The 16,610-nt window shown below is 31.8% G+C and overlaps 4 protein-coding genes across 7 annotated transcripts; 1 reads left to right on the top strand and 3 right to left on the bottom strand.

Moving 5' to 3' along the window:
* Window positions 1-1,158: 1,158 nt before the first annotated feature.
* LOC149496498 (uncharacterized) lies at window positions 1,159-2,553 on the bottom strand. Its single transcript, XM_089721350.1, has 4 exons — window positions 2,296-2,553; window positions 1,761-1,901; window positions 1,508-1,621; window positions 1,159-1,408 (listed from the first exon to the last, which is right to left on the bottom strand). The coding sequence occupies exons 1-4, from the start codon at window positions 2,551-2,553 to the stop codon at window positions 1,295-1,297; spliced, it is 627 nt and encodes a 208-aa protein (XP_089577476.1). The 3' UTR covers window positions 1,159-1,294.
* Window positions 2,554-3,118: 565 nt separating this feature from the next.
* On the bottom strand, window positions 3,119-5,835 carry LOC105642675 (protein rolling protein). The gene is made up of 8 exons (XM_012227578.3): window positions 5,395-5,835; window positions 4,546-4,579; window positions 4,240-4,458; window positions 4,043-4,132; window positions 3,889-3,954; window positions 3,709-3,800; window positions 3,575-3,622; window positions 3,119-3,482 (listed from the first exon to the last, which is right to left on the bottom strand). Exons 1-8 carry the CDS (start codon window positions 5,733-5,735, stop codon window positions 3,365-3,367), a joined length of 1,008 nt encoding a protein of 335 aa, XP_012082968.1. The 5' UTR covers window positions 5,736-5,835; the 3' UTR covers window positions 3,119-3,364.
* A 5,123-nt stretch (window positions 5,836-10,958) lies between these two features.
* On the bottom strand, window positions 10,959-12,108 carry LOC105643317 (short-chain dehydrogenase reductase 3b). Its single transcript, XM_012228417.3, has 2 exons — window positions 11,969-12,108; window positions 10,959-11,900 (listed from the first exon to the last, which is right to left on the bottom strand). The coding sequence occupies exons 1-2, from the start codon at window positions 11,983-11,985 to the stop codon at window positions 11,126-11,128; spliced, it is 792 nt and encodes a 263-aa protein (XP_012083807.1). The 5' UTR covers window positions 11,986-12,108; the 3' UTR covers window positions 10,959-11,125.
* A 1,497-nt stretch (window positions 12,109-13,605) lies between these two features.
* On the top strand, window positions 13,606-16,428 carry LOC105642673 (Polyketide cyclase / dehydrase and lipid transport protein). Of its 4 annotated transcripts, none has more exons than XM_020682794.3 (8): window positions 13,606-13,941; window positions 14,011-14,110; window positions 14,332-14,427; window positions 14,537-14,589; window positions 15,363-15,411; window positions 15,731-15,778; window positions 15,889-15,991; window positions 16,305-16,428. In XM_020682794.3, the coding sequence occupies exons 1-7, from the start codon at window positions 13,718-13,720 to the stop codon at window positions 15,970-15,972; spliced, it is 654 nt and encodes a 217-aa protein (XP_020538453.1). In that variant the 5' UTR covers window positions 13,606-13,717; the 3' UTR covers window positions 15,973-15,991; window positions 16,305-16,428. The 4 variants fall into 4 exon arrangements, with proteins under 4 accessions (XP_020538453.1, XP_020538452.1, XP_012082967.1 ...); XM_020682793.3 differs by having other exon boundaries at window positions 16,299-16,428; XM_012227577.4 differs by having other exon boundaries at window positions 16,264-16,428.
* Window positions 16,429-16,610: the final 182 nt, after the last annotated feature.

Genomic DNA, 16,610 nt, shown 5'->3' with positions numbered 1-16,610 from the left:
TAATTATATTATTATATACTAAATAACACGTTATATTAAAATATGGTAAAAATATAATATCTTTAAAAATTTTAAACTTATTGATTGAAAGAGTCAGGTAATTTGATTTTTATTGGTTATTTTGTATTATATAAGGTACATATTGCATATGGTAAGCATATAATATGCTTACTTATTATTTTTAATAAAGTTTTAATCTAATTAGTTATAATTATTTCCTATAAATAATTTATTATAAAAAAATAAATGTATTTTATTATTATAGTTATAATACATCATTGAATATGCATGATAACCATAATGAAAGTAAGATTCATTTATAGTTTCTTTTCAACATAATGAATAAAAGAAAAAAGTCAAAAATTAATTGTTGAACATATTAATAATAAATCAAATTGCAAAAAAAGGAAAAATAAATATCAAATAACCAAAGAAATAGAGAAATATAAAAATTAAAAGAAATAGAAAATATAAATTGAAGTATGATGATTTGATTTGTTATATACAATTTTATTTGTATAACAGTAAAAAAAAATCTACAGTCATAAAGTAATAAAGTCAGGGGAGAATTTCTTTGAAGTTTAATTTGTTGGATCTTTGAACTTTGATGCCATTTAATTAGATTAAGGTTTTTTTTTTATCCATATATAATATATAAATTTCCAAAATAAAAATCGAAGTAAATAAAAATTTAATCGGATAGAATTCAAGTCCCGTCATGTATTATCCACTACCAACTCAAATTTGTAGGGTATTTAATTTTTAATATTCATCCCATTCCATTTATCAACAGGTCGAGTAAATAATCCATCGAACCGAGTTAAATTGTCATCCTTGATTCTCGCGATATAATCACTCGCCATCACATTGTTCCTTTTCAAAATAACTTTTAAGACACCATAATCCTCCAAATTATAAACCCTGAAAATGTCAGTGGATCTATGTAGAATTTGTATATTCAATAATTTGTATTAAAATACAAATATGTGCGTCGAATCTGCTTGGAGTCATTAATAAGGTTATTAAACACGACTCGGACATTAACCTAACTAAAAAACTAGATGAATGAATCATTGATTTAACCGATAGGTCAATGGTTTTATTGGTGAATCATAAGGATATCAATAATATATATTAATTAAATAATATAATTTAAAATATAATAAAAAATAATTAATAATATAAAAAATCAGTCCGGACTAATCAAGTCTGTATAGATCTCGGTTTAACCATGAGTCAGTTAAAAGTAAAATCGACTCGATTCTCCATACCGACACGTTGGGTCGAGCCGAATTTAATAATTATGCTGGATAGCATTCAAAGGTCTCAAATCGGAATATTTATTGTGCAGCTCTTCCTTGGACAATTCATCTTCTTCCTTATGTGGAGCCCATAATACTAAAATACCCTGCATGAAATTGAAACATAAATTGAATTAAAGTCCAACAAGAAATTAAAACAAGCAATCAAATAGCAAATAAATAGTAAGTTTTCTAGTACTAATTACCCGTATTTTCCTTGTTGGTATGGAGTGAAGCTCTTGCAAGGCAAACTTTAAATCTATACCACCATTTATGGTGGGTAGATCCCGTACTTCATCAACACCCACCAAGATTGTGATCTGAATGTGGAAATCATATGTTTTTAAAACAACACAAATGCAGAGTTAAAACAAATTTTCAGGTGAAATTAATGCTTCTGTAATATTAGTATTTGTAAAGAGTTCATTAAATCGTTGATTTGAAAACGGAAATCCTTACCACCATGTAGTTATCAGTATCACATAAATCGTTTGCCGTTTGGCTAACTCTGCTTTTAATTTTCATATTATTTACATTAGCAAGTGATACTTCATCAGATTTTTTCTTCTTCTTCTTGGGAAATTCCCCATGAATCGCTTTTTAGCACCACTCATACTTCTCACAACATCCACCTGCAAAGGTTCATTGCGTGATTAATAAATATACCTAACAAAATTTAAGGAGAGGTATAACAATTTTACTTACAGAAAAACAACCAGAAAAGCAGCAATCCAAATACTGATCAATCAAAAACAGAAAAGAAGGAAGTTTTATATTTAGGAGATAATAAATAAATGGGTTTACTTCTCAATGCAGAAACCCAACCACTGGAGCTTGATTTATCAATTGTTTCAGCAAGTTGGTTGAGATCTCTTTTTAGCGACTTCACCTTTCCAAACAATCCAACTTAGCTAATAAAAATAAAATAATTAGGGCAATACATATAAATTTATATATATCAAAATAATTAATTAAATCACCTATTAGTCCATACCTGAAGCTTAAGAACAGTAACTTCTCTTCTACAATCTTCCTTGATTGCTTCCAACACCATGTTATTTAACGGTGAGAGCAAAAAACAGGATAACGAAAGGCTTAGGATGGACAATGACATAAGTCCAGATGTTCGGTCTTCCTTTTTCCAATTGCAAGTAGAGCAATAAACACAGCAAACATCACTTGTTAATGACGATGACCCGTCCCCAGCACCGGTTAAAGCCAACGCTTTGTAAGGCCGACAAGTTGCCGTCATCAATATCAACTCGAACAGCAGTATGGCGGTGGCGGCTTGACGTTTAACGGTTTTAAGAGCATTTATAAGCAATTTCCAGAGTATTACTCTCAGGTCTGGAATTGAGTGATTTAGGTCGTCGGTGTTGAGCAACAATGCTGAGACGAAGTGATTTTGAAGTGTGCGAGGATGTGGAGAAACGGATATTGCATGGTTTGGGATTCCATGTCAACGGATTCAATCGTATTATTAATTCTACTGACATGAGTACCAGAGCGGCAGAGACGGACCATAACAGTGTCCGCAATCCGCATAACTATATAAATATAAAAATAGGTTTTTATTAAGTTGTAATGGGCTGTCATAGCAAAAATAGGCCCAAAGCCCATATCTGTTCATTAATATGCAGTGCACCTGGAGAGCAGTTTTATTGATCAAATATTTAACACATTACTAAAATTGCTTTCATCTATTTAAATAATCCTGCCATCCAGTTTTTTCTGACCATTTCTTCGAACATAATGCATTTGTAATCAATAAATTTTAATTGTTTTTTTTCATTGGAGGTCCTCCGCCAAACAAATACTTATTCAGAAATCCAAATTTTGTCAGATTCAATAAACTTGTACAATAATTGGCACACACCATAACAATGTAATACAACAGTATGACATGAATACGCGTGCAATTTCTCCAATTGTATAATGGGGAACAAGATATACCAACCACAATTTCAGGGAGGGATTGGATGAACACACTCTCCTTCATATACAGAAGTATAAAAGCAAAACCAAAACCACCATTAGAACAATTCAATTTTCAGAAATAGAAACTAGTATGATCTTACAAAAGCATGAGGGAACCATCTTGGAAAAGTCGAATTTTTTGCTTTGACAATCAGAGCATATATCCCATAACAGGGGATGTGAACCACAGCCAGGGCAAAATACCTGTAACATACCCAAATTAATCATACACATCTTATCTGTGCAATGACTCTTTAAGGCAAAATAAATTAGCCAAAAATGGGATTCCAGCGTACCACAAGGGAGCCCATGCTATGTCGAGCTCGAGGAATGGGTATGGCCACCTGAGATAGGCACAAATAATGAAGATCATGTCTAATAATGATTCAATTTAAGAGCTGCAAAATGGGAGAAAAAAAAAAAGGGTTACCATGTAAAGCCACAGGCGTGAATCACCCATTGGAAAACAACGTAGATACAACTCCACTGTACAAAATAGGCCACCCGGAACCAAGGGAATGGCTGAAAGCAAGAAAAGAGAAGGAACCACTTAAACCGACAAAACTTCAGTATAGAGAAATCTAAACTCATCCTTAATGGTGATACTTACGAGGCTATTCAAAGCAGTGTCCAGCAAAAGACACGCTGCATTCAGAGTGTGCATGCAACCCATCAGCTGTCAAAACACAATTACAAGAAAACCTGTAAGAGTTTCATTGAAAACCTGTAAGAAAATCTGGTAGGGTTCAGATGCTACTTCTCACCACATTGAGTCCAAGATGTGCATTTGATCCAAATGGGACTATAATACACCAAAATACAATATCTGTTAAGATGACAGCACCTGCAGAAGTCTGTTGCAAGATAAAAACAAAAATGATCTAGAAAAGTTAGAAACAAGGAAAGTTGAGAGAAGGGTATTGGGATTAGAATACACAAATTGGTATCTGGATCGACTAACCTGATAAATAGTTTGCATGAAATATCCCCAAAATCCAGCTCTTAATCTGATTGCCTCTTCAGCGTAATGACTCTGCAACTTTATAGACCCCTTAGCCACTATTTCCTTGTAAGTTATAGGGCTGGCAGTTGTACTTTCTTCCACATCTGTTCTAAAAATTTCAGAAGGAATTTGCATGGATGAAATCCAGCATCCATACGCAGATGTGACGGTGGCAATCTAAATGGACAAACATTCGTTTATCATTTCAAAAGCGAAAGGAAACTGAAAAATTATGGGTTTATACTTTATAGTGCTTGGACGTACCGCAAAATATACCATAACTAATGCAAATGTCCATCTGCAAATCAATTATTAAATGAAATCAGAAAATTAGAAAGACCGCATATTATTATTAAATTCTTAAATGATTATTCATAAATAAAATCAGAAAATTATTCAATTGAAAATCACACATTAAACAAAATTCTCAGCAAAGAGGGCCAATTTTTAAAATTTTAAAACGACATTTTGATTAAATGATTATCCATCAATGATTCAACAACAATGGGCTTTAATCCGGTTCCTAATAAACCTCTTGTGGATCCAATCTGCTGGTTAAGGGCTTAAATTTTCTACCCATGCGAATAAAAAATAAACAAAAAAAAAAAAATGTTTCCGGCCGTGTATTATACTAAATGATTTGTAGATGACTAATGTAAATAACAAATGATTATTTTTATTATAGAATTTAACTTTATCTAATTAGAAAGATTTATTTAAAAAAAAAAAAAAAGAAGAAGAAGAAAATATAATGCCACGTCATCACTATAGTCAATGAATATTATTGAACTTAACTAACTAATCAAATCAGTGATAACTAACTCATGAGACAGACTATTAGCTTTGCAACAGAAAGTCCATACTAATGAATCCTCAAGTGTGTGTTATGTTGTTGGGTTACCATCTAAAGAGCGATCTTTTTTTTTTTTTTTTGTGGGAAGGCGAGGTACAAGATTGAATAACAGAGACAGCTCAAAGATAAATTCTAATAAACCACTAAAGATAAGCTAAGAATTTGGAACAATCAATTCATTGATCGATGAGATCTGGCTACTGGATAACGGTAAATTGAAAATATTAAGTAAAAAAGGGGAAGAAAAAAAAAAAACTTACTCGGTGTAATACATGAAAATGGTGGCTCCCCATTCCTCAATATCCCACAGTAGAAAGCCGCCCATAACAAGAAAGGAAGTGAAACGAGTAGCCAAAAGCCAAGCAGGGTGAAGCCCTCTCCAGCAACTGGTCCATAACTGGGACGAGCCAACGTGATTCTTGGGCACAGCGTCTGCGAACCCATTAGAGTTGGGTCGAGTCAAAAGGAGGCTCTCATAGACAGTATTAGAGTCGTATTTAGATGAAAGCTCCTTTCTCCATAGAACCCATAAAGAACCAATGAATGCCGCCGCTACAATGCCGAAACAAATGAAATCGTACCAGTAGATGACAAGTGCCATTACCGTGGCGTCTCCTTGGAAAGATTGGATATTTTTCAAGTGAATATTAAGTGAGGCCTCTAATAGGCACCATGAATGAGGAGAATGGCAAGAATTTGATTAGTAGAGGGAGATTTAGATAGTGGTTTTAACTTTTACGAGGACCGGTAGTTTTGACTGTTCGGTTTGGGTTTTTTTTTATAAAGTAAGTTAAAAACCAAAATGGCAAAGTGTAAGGAAAGGAAAGGAAAGGTTGGATTGAGAATGTTGGTTCCACATTTTCATTAATCAATATAGATGATGAAAGTGCCGATGGTTTTTAAAATTTTTTTTTTTCACATAGGAGAAAATCGTTTCTAACTTTCTTAATAATTAAGATAAAAAATTTAAAAATTTTTTATTATATAATAAACAATTTTCAAATTACAGATGGTGATGGACCGGTAGTTTAAAACTACACGTGAATTTGGTACAATGTGGCATGTTGCTTTTGCTTCATCATGGAACTTCTACTCCCTTCTTATGCCTAATTCATTTCCTGGCTTGGTAGCACTGACACGAAGTCGAGACACGTGATATGACATAAAGGCGTATATTATATATAAAATACTGTAATTTTTAAAAGATTAGGACGTGACAAACCCTAGATACGGTATATTAAAACATATACTTTTATATTTATATATTTACATTATGTAAGCCAATATTTACTTATACGAAAGTAATAAACTCTCCAAATAATATGTTAATCTTAGAATATTTTATGAAAAAATAGATAAATAAACAATCATATAAACATATTATTAGCTAAGTCTTAACATTAAATAATAATAATAATAATAATAATAATAATAATAATAATATATGTTATTATATTAGTAATATTAATAAGGGTAAATTATTATTTAGTCCCTCAGGTTTTACATAATTAACCAACTAATCTCAAGTTTTGAGCAAATATTTAGCTAGTCCCTCAGGTTTAACTCCGTCTAATTGAAAGGTCCTTCCGTCCGAAAAGTTGGTTTTTTTCCGTTAATTGAAGACTAAAAGACTAAAACACCCCTCCCTAGCTGACGTGGACCATAAGGGAAAATTATTATTTAGTCCCTCAGGTTTTACATAATTATCTAACTAATCCCAAGTTTTGCACAAATATCTAACTAGTCCCTCGGGTTTAACTCCATCTAATTGAAATGTCCTTCCGTCCGAAAAGTTAGTTTTTTTTCCGTTAATTGAAGACTGTTGACGCGTGTTTTTTATGCCCCGCCTGATCTGATGAGGACACGAGGATAAATGGATTAATGCTATTTGGAAGCCTTTTAATCCAAGGATTTAAATAAAATAAAATAAAATTAAAAAAAAAAAAAAGAAAAAGACTCGTGCTACAATAGCTAACGTGTGCTACAGTGTCCTAGTGCTACAGTAGCTACGCGCTACAGTATTCTAGTGCTACAGTGTTAACCTAGCTCTATAAATTCATCTCTTTCTCACAATTTTCACGACAATACACACAATCTCACAACTTCACAAACGGCAAAATCCTAAAAAAAAAAAATACTGTGATGCCAATATTTGTCTCAAAAAAATTCTTATGAATTGATTTGAGAGAAATTGGTGTTAGATATAAATTTTAGGTGATTTAAATCATAAAAAGAAAAAAAAATCAAAAGATTAAAAAATATATCAATCCTTGTAAAAAAGCTTCTGGAGATCTTGATCCATTTACAGTCCTCAATCTGAGGATCAGGTAATTTCTTTAACGTTTTTTTTGTATTTTTTTTTACATATTTTTGTGTTTTTACATATTCTTGTGATTTTAATATTTTAAGCTTCTTTAAATTATATTCTGTTCATATTTGGCCATTTTATGTGTCCTTAAATTACATTTGAACAAGAAATAATGTAAAAAATACTTAAAAATGGATTCTGGGCAAAAATCACATAAATGTTCATCGATGAACAGTAACTGTTCATCAATATTCCTAGAAATAATCGATGAACAGTAACTGTTTGTTCAATGAACAGTAACTGTTTTTTAATTTTCCCAGAATTTAATCGATGAACAGTAACTGTTTGTTCATCGATGAACAGTGAATGTTCTTAATTTTTCCAGAAATTGATACTGTTCATACACTATTCATGCACTATTCATTATTTTTCCCAGAAATGATCGATGAATAGTAACTGTTTGTTCATCGATGAACAGTACTATTCATCAATTTTTCCAGAAATAATAAATAAAAAAAATATAAATTTTGTACAAAAATAAAGTTTAATTTCTTCAATAAATCTGAGAATGCCCAACTATGAACAGATTATAATTTAATTGAGCTTAAAATATTAAAATGTGATTATATATATTTATTTGTATGAATTTTATTATTTTATTATTTGTATGAATTTTTATTGGTTTATGGATTTAATTTTTGATTCAATCTGTATATATATTTTTGGATCCGGTTTGTTACCCGCCTTTAACCATAAGGCAAGAGCGGGTCATTTACTTATTCCATTACATATTTTTGAGTCGGTTTGTCACCTGCCTTGAACCATAAGGCAAGAGCGGGTCTCTTTTATTTATTTGGTTTAATTGCTTTAATTTGAATAATTGCTATGTGATAATTAGATTTATTTGGGACGATTAAATAATTTTTCAAATAGGAACTCGGTCCGATTTATTTGGGTTGGGTTTAAGTAAATAAATAATTTGGCTTTTCTAACTAAAATAAATTAGAAATCAGGTTAATAGAGGCCGGTTTTTTCGGGCGTCGGCTTTCAACGGGCCGATGTACCCAATTCCTTTACCCAGAATCGCATTGGTGCGCCTGACCAGTCTTTTAAAATAATTTGGCCTTAAAATAAAATTGGGTTTAAAATGGAGTCATTTTTATAAAAACGGTCCCATTGCCTAAATAATGGGTGGCGACTCAAAATTGTTTATAAGACCGATTTATCACCGCATAAAAAATAAACACATTTTATCAAAAAACACAAAAAGGATGTTTTCGGGTCCTTCGGGGGGATTTTCGACGAAAACAAAGACTAAAAGACTAAAAAACCCCTCTCTAGCTGACGTGGACCAGTATGAAGCGATAAGTGAGGGAATTGTATAAACTAAAAGATTAAATAATAATTTTTCCTAAAAGACAAATATTTTAGAACAAACTATTTTCTCAAATTTGACAAGTATTATGAAACAAAGACAGTATTAAAAAAAGGATAAAAAAATTAATTTGATGTTCTAATTAAATATTATTAAATTTAAGTGAATTATGAAAGTAAATACCTCTTCAAAAAAGTAAATATCTCATTTTTCTTTTTACCCCAAATTATCATCATAGTTTCTTTTTTAGAAAAAAAGTAATAAACATAATTTTCTATTTTATTCATATTTGATATGCAAATTTTATCAAGAAACATTACTATTATCATTGATAAAATCAAAAAAAAAAAAAAAACAAAGTATTCTATCTATTCATAAATGCTTTTAATGTTTTTATGGTAATTAAGTAAGTAAATTTATTCTTATAAATTATAACAAAATATTAATTAATTTTATTACGTAACCTTAAGTAAGAGAGGAGATGTTATATGATTTTGGAAAATTATAAAAATAATTATTAAATTTAATATAAATAAGGATAAAATTAAAAAAAAAAATTAATTACTCATTAATATTTAAAAAAAAAGATATTTGTGGAAAAAATACCGGCTCTAAAATAATAGTTATTTATAGATAAAAAAAAGTAATTATTATTGCCACCTATATTATTATAATTTCATAACTTTGAATATAAATATTAATATTTAATGCAAGGTTATCTGTGCAAAAGATAAACTAGGTATATCATTATGGCATGAAATGAACAAAAGGGAAACAAACTAGGTATATCATTATCGCTTCATACTGGTCCACGTCAGCTAGAGAGGGGTATTTTAGTCTTTTAGTTTTCAATTAACGGAAAAAAACTAACTTTTCAGACGGAAGGACCTTTCAATTAGACGGAGTTAAACCTGAGGGACTAGTTAGATATTTGTGCAAAACTTGGGATTAGTTAGATAATTATGTAAAACCTGAGGGACTAGATAATAATTTTTCCTTATGGTCCACGTCAATTATGGAGGGGTATTTTAGTCTTTTAGTCTTCAATTAACGGAAAAAAATCAACTTTTCGGACGGAATGACCTTTTAATTAGACGGAGTTAAACCTGAGGGACTAGCTAGACATTTGCTCAAAACTTGGGATTAGTTAGTTAATTATATAAAACCTGAGGGACTAAATAATAATTTACCCTATTAATAATATAGATAAAAAACTATTAACATTTATTATTTAAAATAATATTAATAATATTTAAATTTTGGATTTTATACTAATTTGCCTCTATTATTGGTAGGATATTAAGGAAAAACACGTGTTTCTCTTTTATTTTGTACTACGCTTTTTTTTTTTTTTCCGTGAAAATAGCGACATCTAAACAAGCATGTTTCGCAATTCCAAAACATTTTGAATTCCCCAATTTAGCTATAAGCTAATTAACGGTTAGAAATTTCTCCTTTTAATAGGCAGTCTTAGCGCCTTTTAATTATTTTTTTTTCACAATTAATAATAGCGGTCACACGTATTTCCCCGGATCCATCTCCTTATTAATATATTCATGATTAGATAATTGGAATATATTTTTAAGTTTGCATAGTTGAAATATATATATATATATATATATATATATATTTTCTGGATTTTGTTTGGACTTTTTAATATATGAAAACTTATAAACATGATTCCAATCAATCTTCAATTTTCACATTTATAATTAACAAATATTTGATCATTATTTACTATATTATAAAATAAATTAGATGGCTCCACCTCTTTATCTCACCTACTCTACTTGCAGGATTATTTTTAAAAAAGATGGAACTTAAAAAAAAAAAAAAAAAAAAAAAAACAAGTAAAAACAGACTGTTAAGGGCAAAAAAAATCTCGATGTCAATACACAAATTATTATACTCTATTATTTTTATTTTTATTTTTTTGAAAAATTTCAGTATTTAACATATTATCAAGCATTTTTCATATTCTATAAAATGATAAAAGAAACAGTATTTTTCTTAATTTTATTGACAAATCTTTGCTTTTAATTATCTTGGAAAAAGATATCTGAATTTTTTATGGGTAACATTTTAAAAATTAAAAAAGGGGCTGAATAAAATTAAGAGAAAGCAAAATCAAAGATTGAAGGATATATATATATATATATATAAATGAGTGGAATTAATACATAAATATTAAAGTAGAAAAGAATAGCATATTGCAAGGAAAATGCACATGGCAATTCCTTATAACAAGGTTTGACCCAAAACATATCATAAAATTCAATTGTACGAGTATACTACTAATAACCTTAATCTAGATGGTTGAAAATCCATGATGAACCACCGTGAATCCACCGTCAACGGCCAAATTATGTCCACTGATATAGGCCGATTCATCAGAAGCCAAAAACAAAGCAGCATCTGCTATATGTTTAGCCTTCAATATAACCCCTTTCAAATTGGCCAACGCACTAGTATTAGCTTCAACTTCGCTAGGTTTCAAATTGTACGCCGTACAAGAAAGCGGAGTAGCAACGCCGAACGGCGATATACAATTTACTCTGATCCCATAAGCACCTAACTCACCACAGGCCGTTTTAACCAAACCCACCAGAGCATGCTTCGAAATTACGTAGGCATGTGGTCCGGCGCCACCAAGAGAAGATGCAACGCTGGCTGTACATATAATAGATCCACGAATCTTTTTAGCCACCATGGCACGAGCGGCGTGTTTGATTGTGGCGGCGACGCCACGTACGTTGGTGGCCATTGTGTTGTCAAAACCATTAATGTCGAGTTCTAAAATTCCTGCTAATGGGCCTATAATTCCTGCATTGCTAAATAAAATATCAATCTTTCCATATTTCTCCAAAGTGTAGTTTACTGTTTCTTCTACTTGCTTTTCGTCTCTAACATCGCAGTGGCGATATGTAGCTTTGTCTTGGCCTAATGATTCTACAACTTGTTGCCCTAGTTTATCTTGGACATCAGCGGCGACGACAAAGGCTCCGTGCTCGGCGAATAATCTCACTGTCTCCTCGCCAATGCCGCTAGCTGCACCGGTTATCAGTGCAACCTTACCCTCCAACCTAATTGAAATCGGATCTGAGTTAGTACGAGAGAAAATTAAGAAAAGAAATTAAGATAAAAATCTTACCTCGGCTTTGTCGACATTGATGATAAAATTGGTTAATTTGTTATTGCAGACAGACAGAGTTGCTCAAATAAAGGCCTTGGATCTGTTGTTTTATACTGTAGTACTATGTTTTTAGCTTTTTGCTAGGCTGCATTGCTCGAGAAAATGGTGTGTATATTATAATGCTTGGCTAATCATATGGATTATTAATTTTTTATTTTTTTATTTTTTATACATAGATATAGATTAATATTTTATTTTTAAATTTCTTAATTTGGACGTCATGTAGATATATGCATTAAAGATCTCTGATTCTAGAATTGGAGGAATATTACTCCGCATAATTAAATGAGTGACTGCTATTAGAAAATTTAATATTTTTTAATTATTTTATTGAAAAATTTACAATTTTGGCAGGAAACATAGTCACGTGGTCATGGCATATCTTATTTATCTTTAACAATAAAAGAAACTTCCACATTTTTTAAACTTTGAAGTTACAAACCAAAATGTAATGACTAATGAGATCAAATTCTTCAACATTAAAGAATATAGTAAAAAGGTTGGGAAAGAGAAAAAAGAGGTCATAAACCCTTTTTATCGGAATCAATCCGAAACTAACCAAATTTGAGTCTCAATTAACTTAAATCACGTATTTAACGGTTGCTAAATTTTGACATCTAGCATGGGACGCAAAGGTGATAGTTTGGCCACGTTATTGACTCCATAATTATATATAAACCTCTGGATTTAGGGTCTATTGAAGGAAATTACACAAAGTATAATAGATAAATAAATAAGGGAGACTGCAACGGTACAAATTTATGATTCCTGATAAACTAAAAATTATTATATAATTATGCTACCTTCCTTCAAAAAGAAAATAATAATATTAATTAATTAATTAATTAATTATGCTAGCCTAAGTAGCCTTGGACCAAAAAGAAAAAGCACCTAACAAATCCTGTTAATGCTTGGCAGCAATATCTCATGGAAATTCAGATGCTTATAAAACAAATTAAGTATTGAAATTCAGATCTAACAATTTATCACGAAAACATAAATAAATAAATAAAAAATCAGAGTAGAACTGAGGAGATCGCTTTATTGGATGCCAAACATACAAAAATGAATTTGGGTCTAGAAAAAGAATCACAAATCAAAGATCAGCCTTCAATTTCTGGAATCCTCCCATTAGGTTCCTTCTAATCATGTTCAATGGTTGGAAATGTGATTTCTACACCTTCCAGATGGAAAATGATCATTGCAGTATCTTTTGCGTTAAAGTTCATCAAAATTTGTCATAAAAAAGAGAGAGAGAGACAGAGAAGAGTTTTTCTACCAAGTCCAGTCCAGTCCAGTCCAATCCAATCCAGATCCAACTACTGTTGGACAGTTGGAATCCAGTCACTTAGGATATAGCCCAATTGAACACTGATAAAATATTGCCAAAAAACGTCGTCGTTCTTTCAATTTTCTTATTATTTTTCGCGTGTTCAAACGACAGAATCATTACGTATCGTCGTTCGGCCACTTCCTACCAGACGCAACTTTTGCCCGCGAGAAATGCTCAAATCGAATAAAATCATTGGTCTGTCGAAAACTTGTTGTAACAGTCAGGTAAGTGTGAAGAACGGGACAAAAATAGCAGAGAAGAGGCGGAGAAGTATGATATGAGACACTTGGGCTTGTGGATCTGGTGGTCATTGGTGACCACCAATCGTCATCTCCCCTTCTCTCTGCTTAACAATTGGAGTTTTTTAATTGAACATGTCTGCAACGGCCATTGCGTTCGTTTCAACCCCAACTTCTCTCAATTCAACGCACTTGTCCACTAAATACACTAATAAAATCCTATTCACTTCCATATCCACACCCACCTGTAATAACTCTAAAACCACATTTTCTATACACTATGGATCGGTTAATCGAAGCTCCAAGCTTACTGGATTCAAGTCGTTTTCTTCTCCTGTTATGGAGTGGCAGGATTGCACGTAATCAAATATTCATCCTATTTTAGCTTCTTCTTCTTCTTTCACTTACTGAAATTAGTCAAAATGCAGGGTTAAAATGGAAATCGATGTGCCTGTTTCGGTTGCTTACAAGTGTTACTCTGACCGCGAATCAATTCCACGTTGGATGCCCTTTATTTCATCTGTGAAGGTGTGATTAATTTTCTTTGAATTTGAATTGCATATCGTCTTGTTATGGCTACCTATTTGATTTCTGTTGCAATATTTGGATTCTAATTAGTCGATTTTACTTCTCTTTATTTCTCATCCTGAAAAGAGAAGAATTTGATTATTATTCCATTTGTTTTTAAGCTGATCGCAGCTTCAAATATGTACATTTAGGAGAAGTTGATGTTTGATTCTATTTATTAGATACTGGAAGACAAACCGGACCTCTCAAGATGGTCGCTCAAGTATAAAGCATTTGGTCGTGATATTGAATTCTCATGGCTTGCTAGAAATATGCAGGTAGGTACTAATCCCTTTCTTTTTCATTCTCTTGTCACTGCAAAGATCAGAATTTTATATATTTTACTTTGTTTCCATCCTTTTTAATTCCGTGACTACCTTCTCGCAGCCAACTCCAAATCAGAAAATTCACTGGAGATCTCTGGAAGGTCTTCCTAACAGGTAACCGGAAAAAGCACGTGCATGATTGGCAACTCTGGTATTAAGAAAAGGATAATACATTTTTTCTTTAACACAGTACTCTTGGTCATTATTTCATCAAATTTTGTTTAGCTCCTGTTTTGCCACGCTTTAGAAATCAAAACTCTTGCAACAAACAAATCTCTGACTATCATGTTTGGTTATGCATCTTCATGAAGTTAGACACTAGGTTCCTAAGGGGCATTTATTGACAGCCAAAGAATCATTTATCAGTTTTATCTTTGAGAAGATAATCTTAACACGTTTGGCATATCAAATAAGAGAATGCATATATCTAATTTGTTTGAAGTTGATTGATAATTGGATATATATAATCAAATTGGCATCCCCTCTTGCCCCAATTAAGTACAGATTCTTTTGCTCTGCCTTTTTTTCTCCCAACATTTTCCAATTTTGCTGATGTTTCTCCATGAATGTGCATAATTGTTTGTAACCGGTTTCTCTATCAGTAATGGCAATTGATCAAAATACTCAAGGTGGGTTTTCCATGGAAATAAAGTACGAACCTTCTGTTACTCAATTAAGCTTGCACACTGTCAAATTGCTTGTCAATAGTATTACCATTTTCAATAGAATCTGTTATAATTGTCCGTATCTTTATTCTATGGATTCTCACAAATAAGTACTGTTACATTGGTTTACATGATTATTTGAGTATTTGTAACTATGTAGTATCACCTAATATCTTATGGTCCAATAACAAGAATTTTTAATCAACTGTTTCTTACATGCAGAGGTGCTGTTCGATTCTTTCCTAAAGGTCCCGGATCATGTATAGTAGAAGTGAGATTTCCATGTGCAGTATTTAATTCTGATTGTTCTCTTGTTATTTTGATGCATTTATCATATTGACTCCAATTCCACGCTTAAAAGATGTACTGTATATTAGACATTTCTCTTCCCCTTTAGGACTGGCCAAAACACTATTTTATTGTATTAAATCAATTCATTCAAAATCCAAAGAGAGAACGAATGAAATTACAAAACGGAAAGTGATTTACTTGTTGCTTCCTTTCTTGTTCTTTTCCTTTCGAAGTCGCTTTGTTGCTTTAATTGGTTCAAGCTTAACTCAGGCCCTCATTGTCGTGTTTTTACTTTTCAGCTAACGATTTCATACGAAGTTCCTCAACTTTTGGTTCCTGTTGCATCAGTAAGCATTCCTACTTTGATCCAGATATCATTTTATTATGTTCAATATGTTTGTCATAGTTTCTTGAGATGGAATGAAGCAATCAACCATTCATTATAAATTTTTCTCAGGCACTGCAGCCTTTCCTTGAGAGCTTACTCATACGTGGTTTGGAAAGATTTGCAACATTTGCAAAAAGTAATTATGCAAGCTGAACCCTATGCTCTCAACTAGGTAACAAAATTTTAGATATTCAAGAATTGTCTTCAGTTATTTTAATGTGGAAATTTTTGCAATGAAATTGAGAAAAGGAGCAGTTCCTCTACTTGATTTATTAGCAATTGTACCGAAATTTTTTACTTTGAATCATAGATAATTTCTTAAATTTATGGACAGAATATTACTTTCATGGATTAATTGTCTATTGATTGGTGAGCCTCCAAGAAACTACAATAGTTACTCTCACTCTGCTTTCTTTGCTTCTCGATCCCCTCTTTTCTGTGTAGCTGAAGTGCTAATGTACTGTCCTTTCGTGTGTAAGGATCAGGCGATGAATTTAATTATCAGGCTTCTACAAATGGGATTTTCGTAAGAAGGTGTAAGGAAGCTATGTGTATGAATCATGAACTGTAATAAGTGTCATTAAAATAACACCAAGTGGCTTCGGAATATTCTGCCTCCTAAACCGCATATCTTCTTTGGTAGTATTGTTCCAATTTTCCACCATAACCCAGCTGATTTGCAGTAAATACAGATTACGATTCAACGATAGTAAGCTACCAAACCAAATTGAGATTAAAAAAAAAAAAAAAAAAAAAAAAACACGTCCGTCGGCAGACAATTGTGCGTATGG

The sequence above is a fragment of the Jatropha curcas genome, chromosome 5, assembly GCF_041381405.1.
Source record: "Jatropha curcas cultivar XTBG-Jc1 chromosome 5, XTBG_Jcur_1.0, whole genome shotgun sequence".
NCBI classification, from domain to species: Eukaryota; Viridiplantae; Streptophyta; class Magnoliopsida; order Malpighiales; family Euphorbiaceae; genus Jatropha; species Jatropha curcas.
The sequence above is the reverse complement of the archived record's forward strand: the minus strand, read 5'-3'. Positions and strand labels throughout refer to the sequence as shown.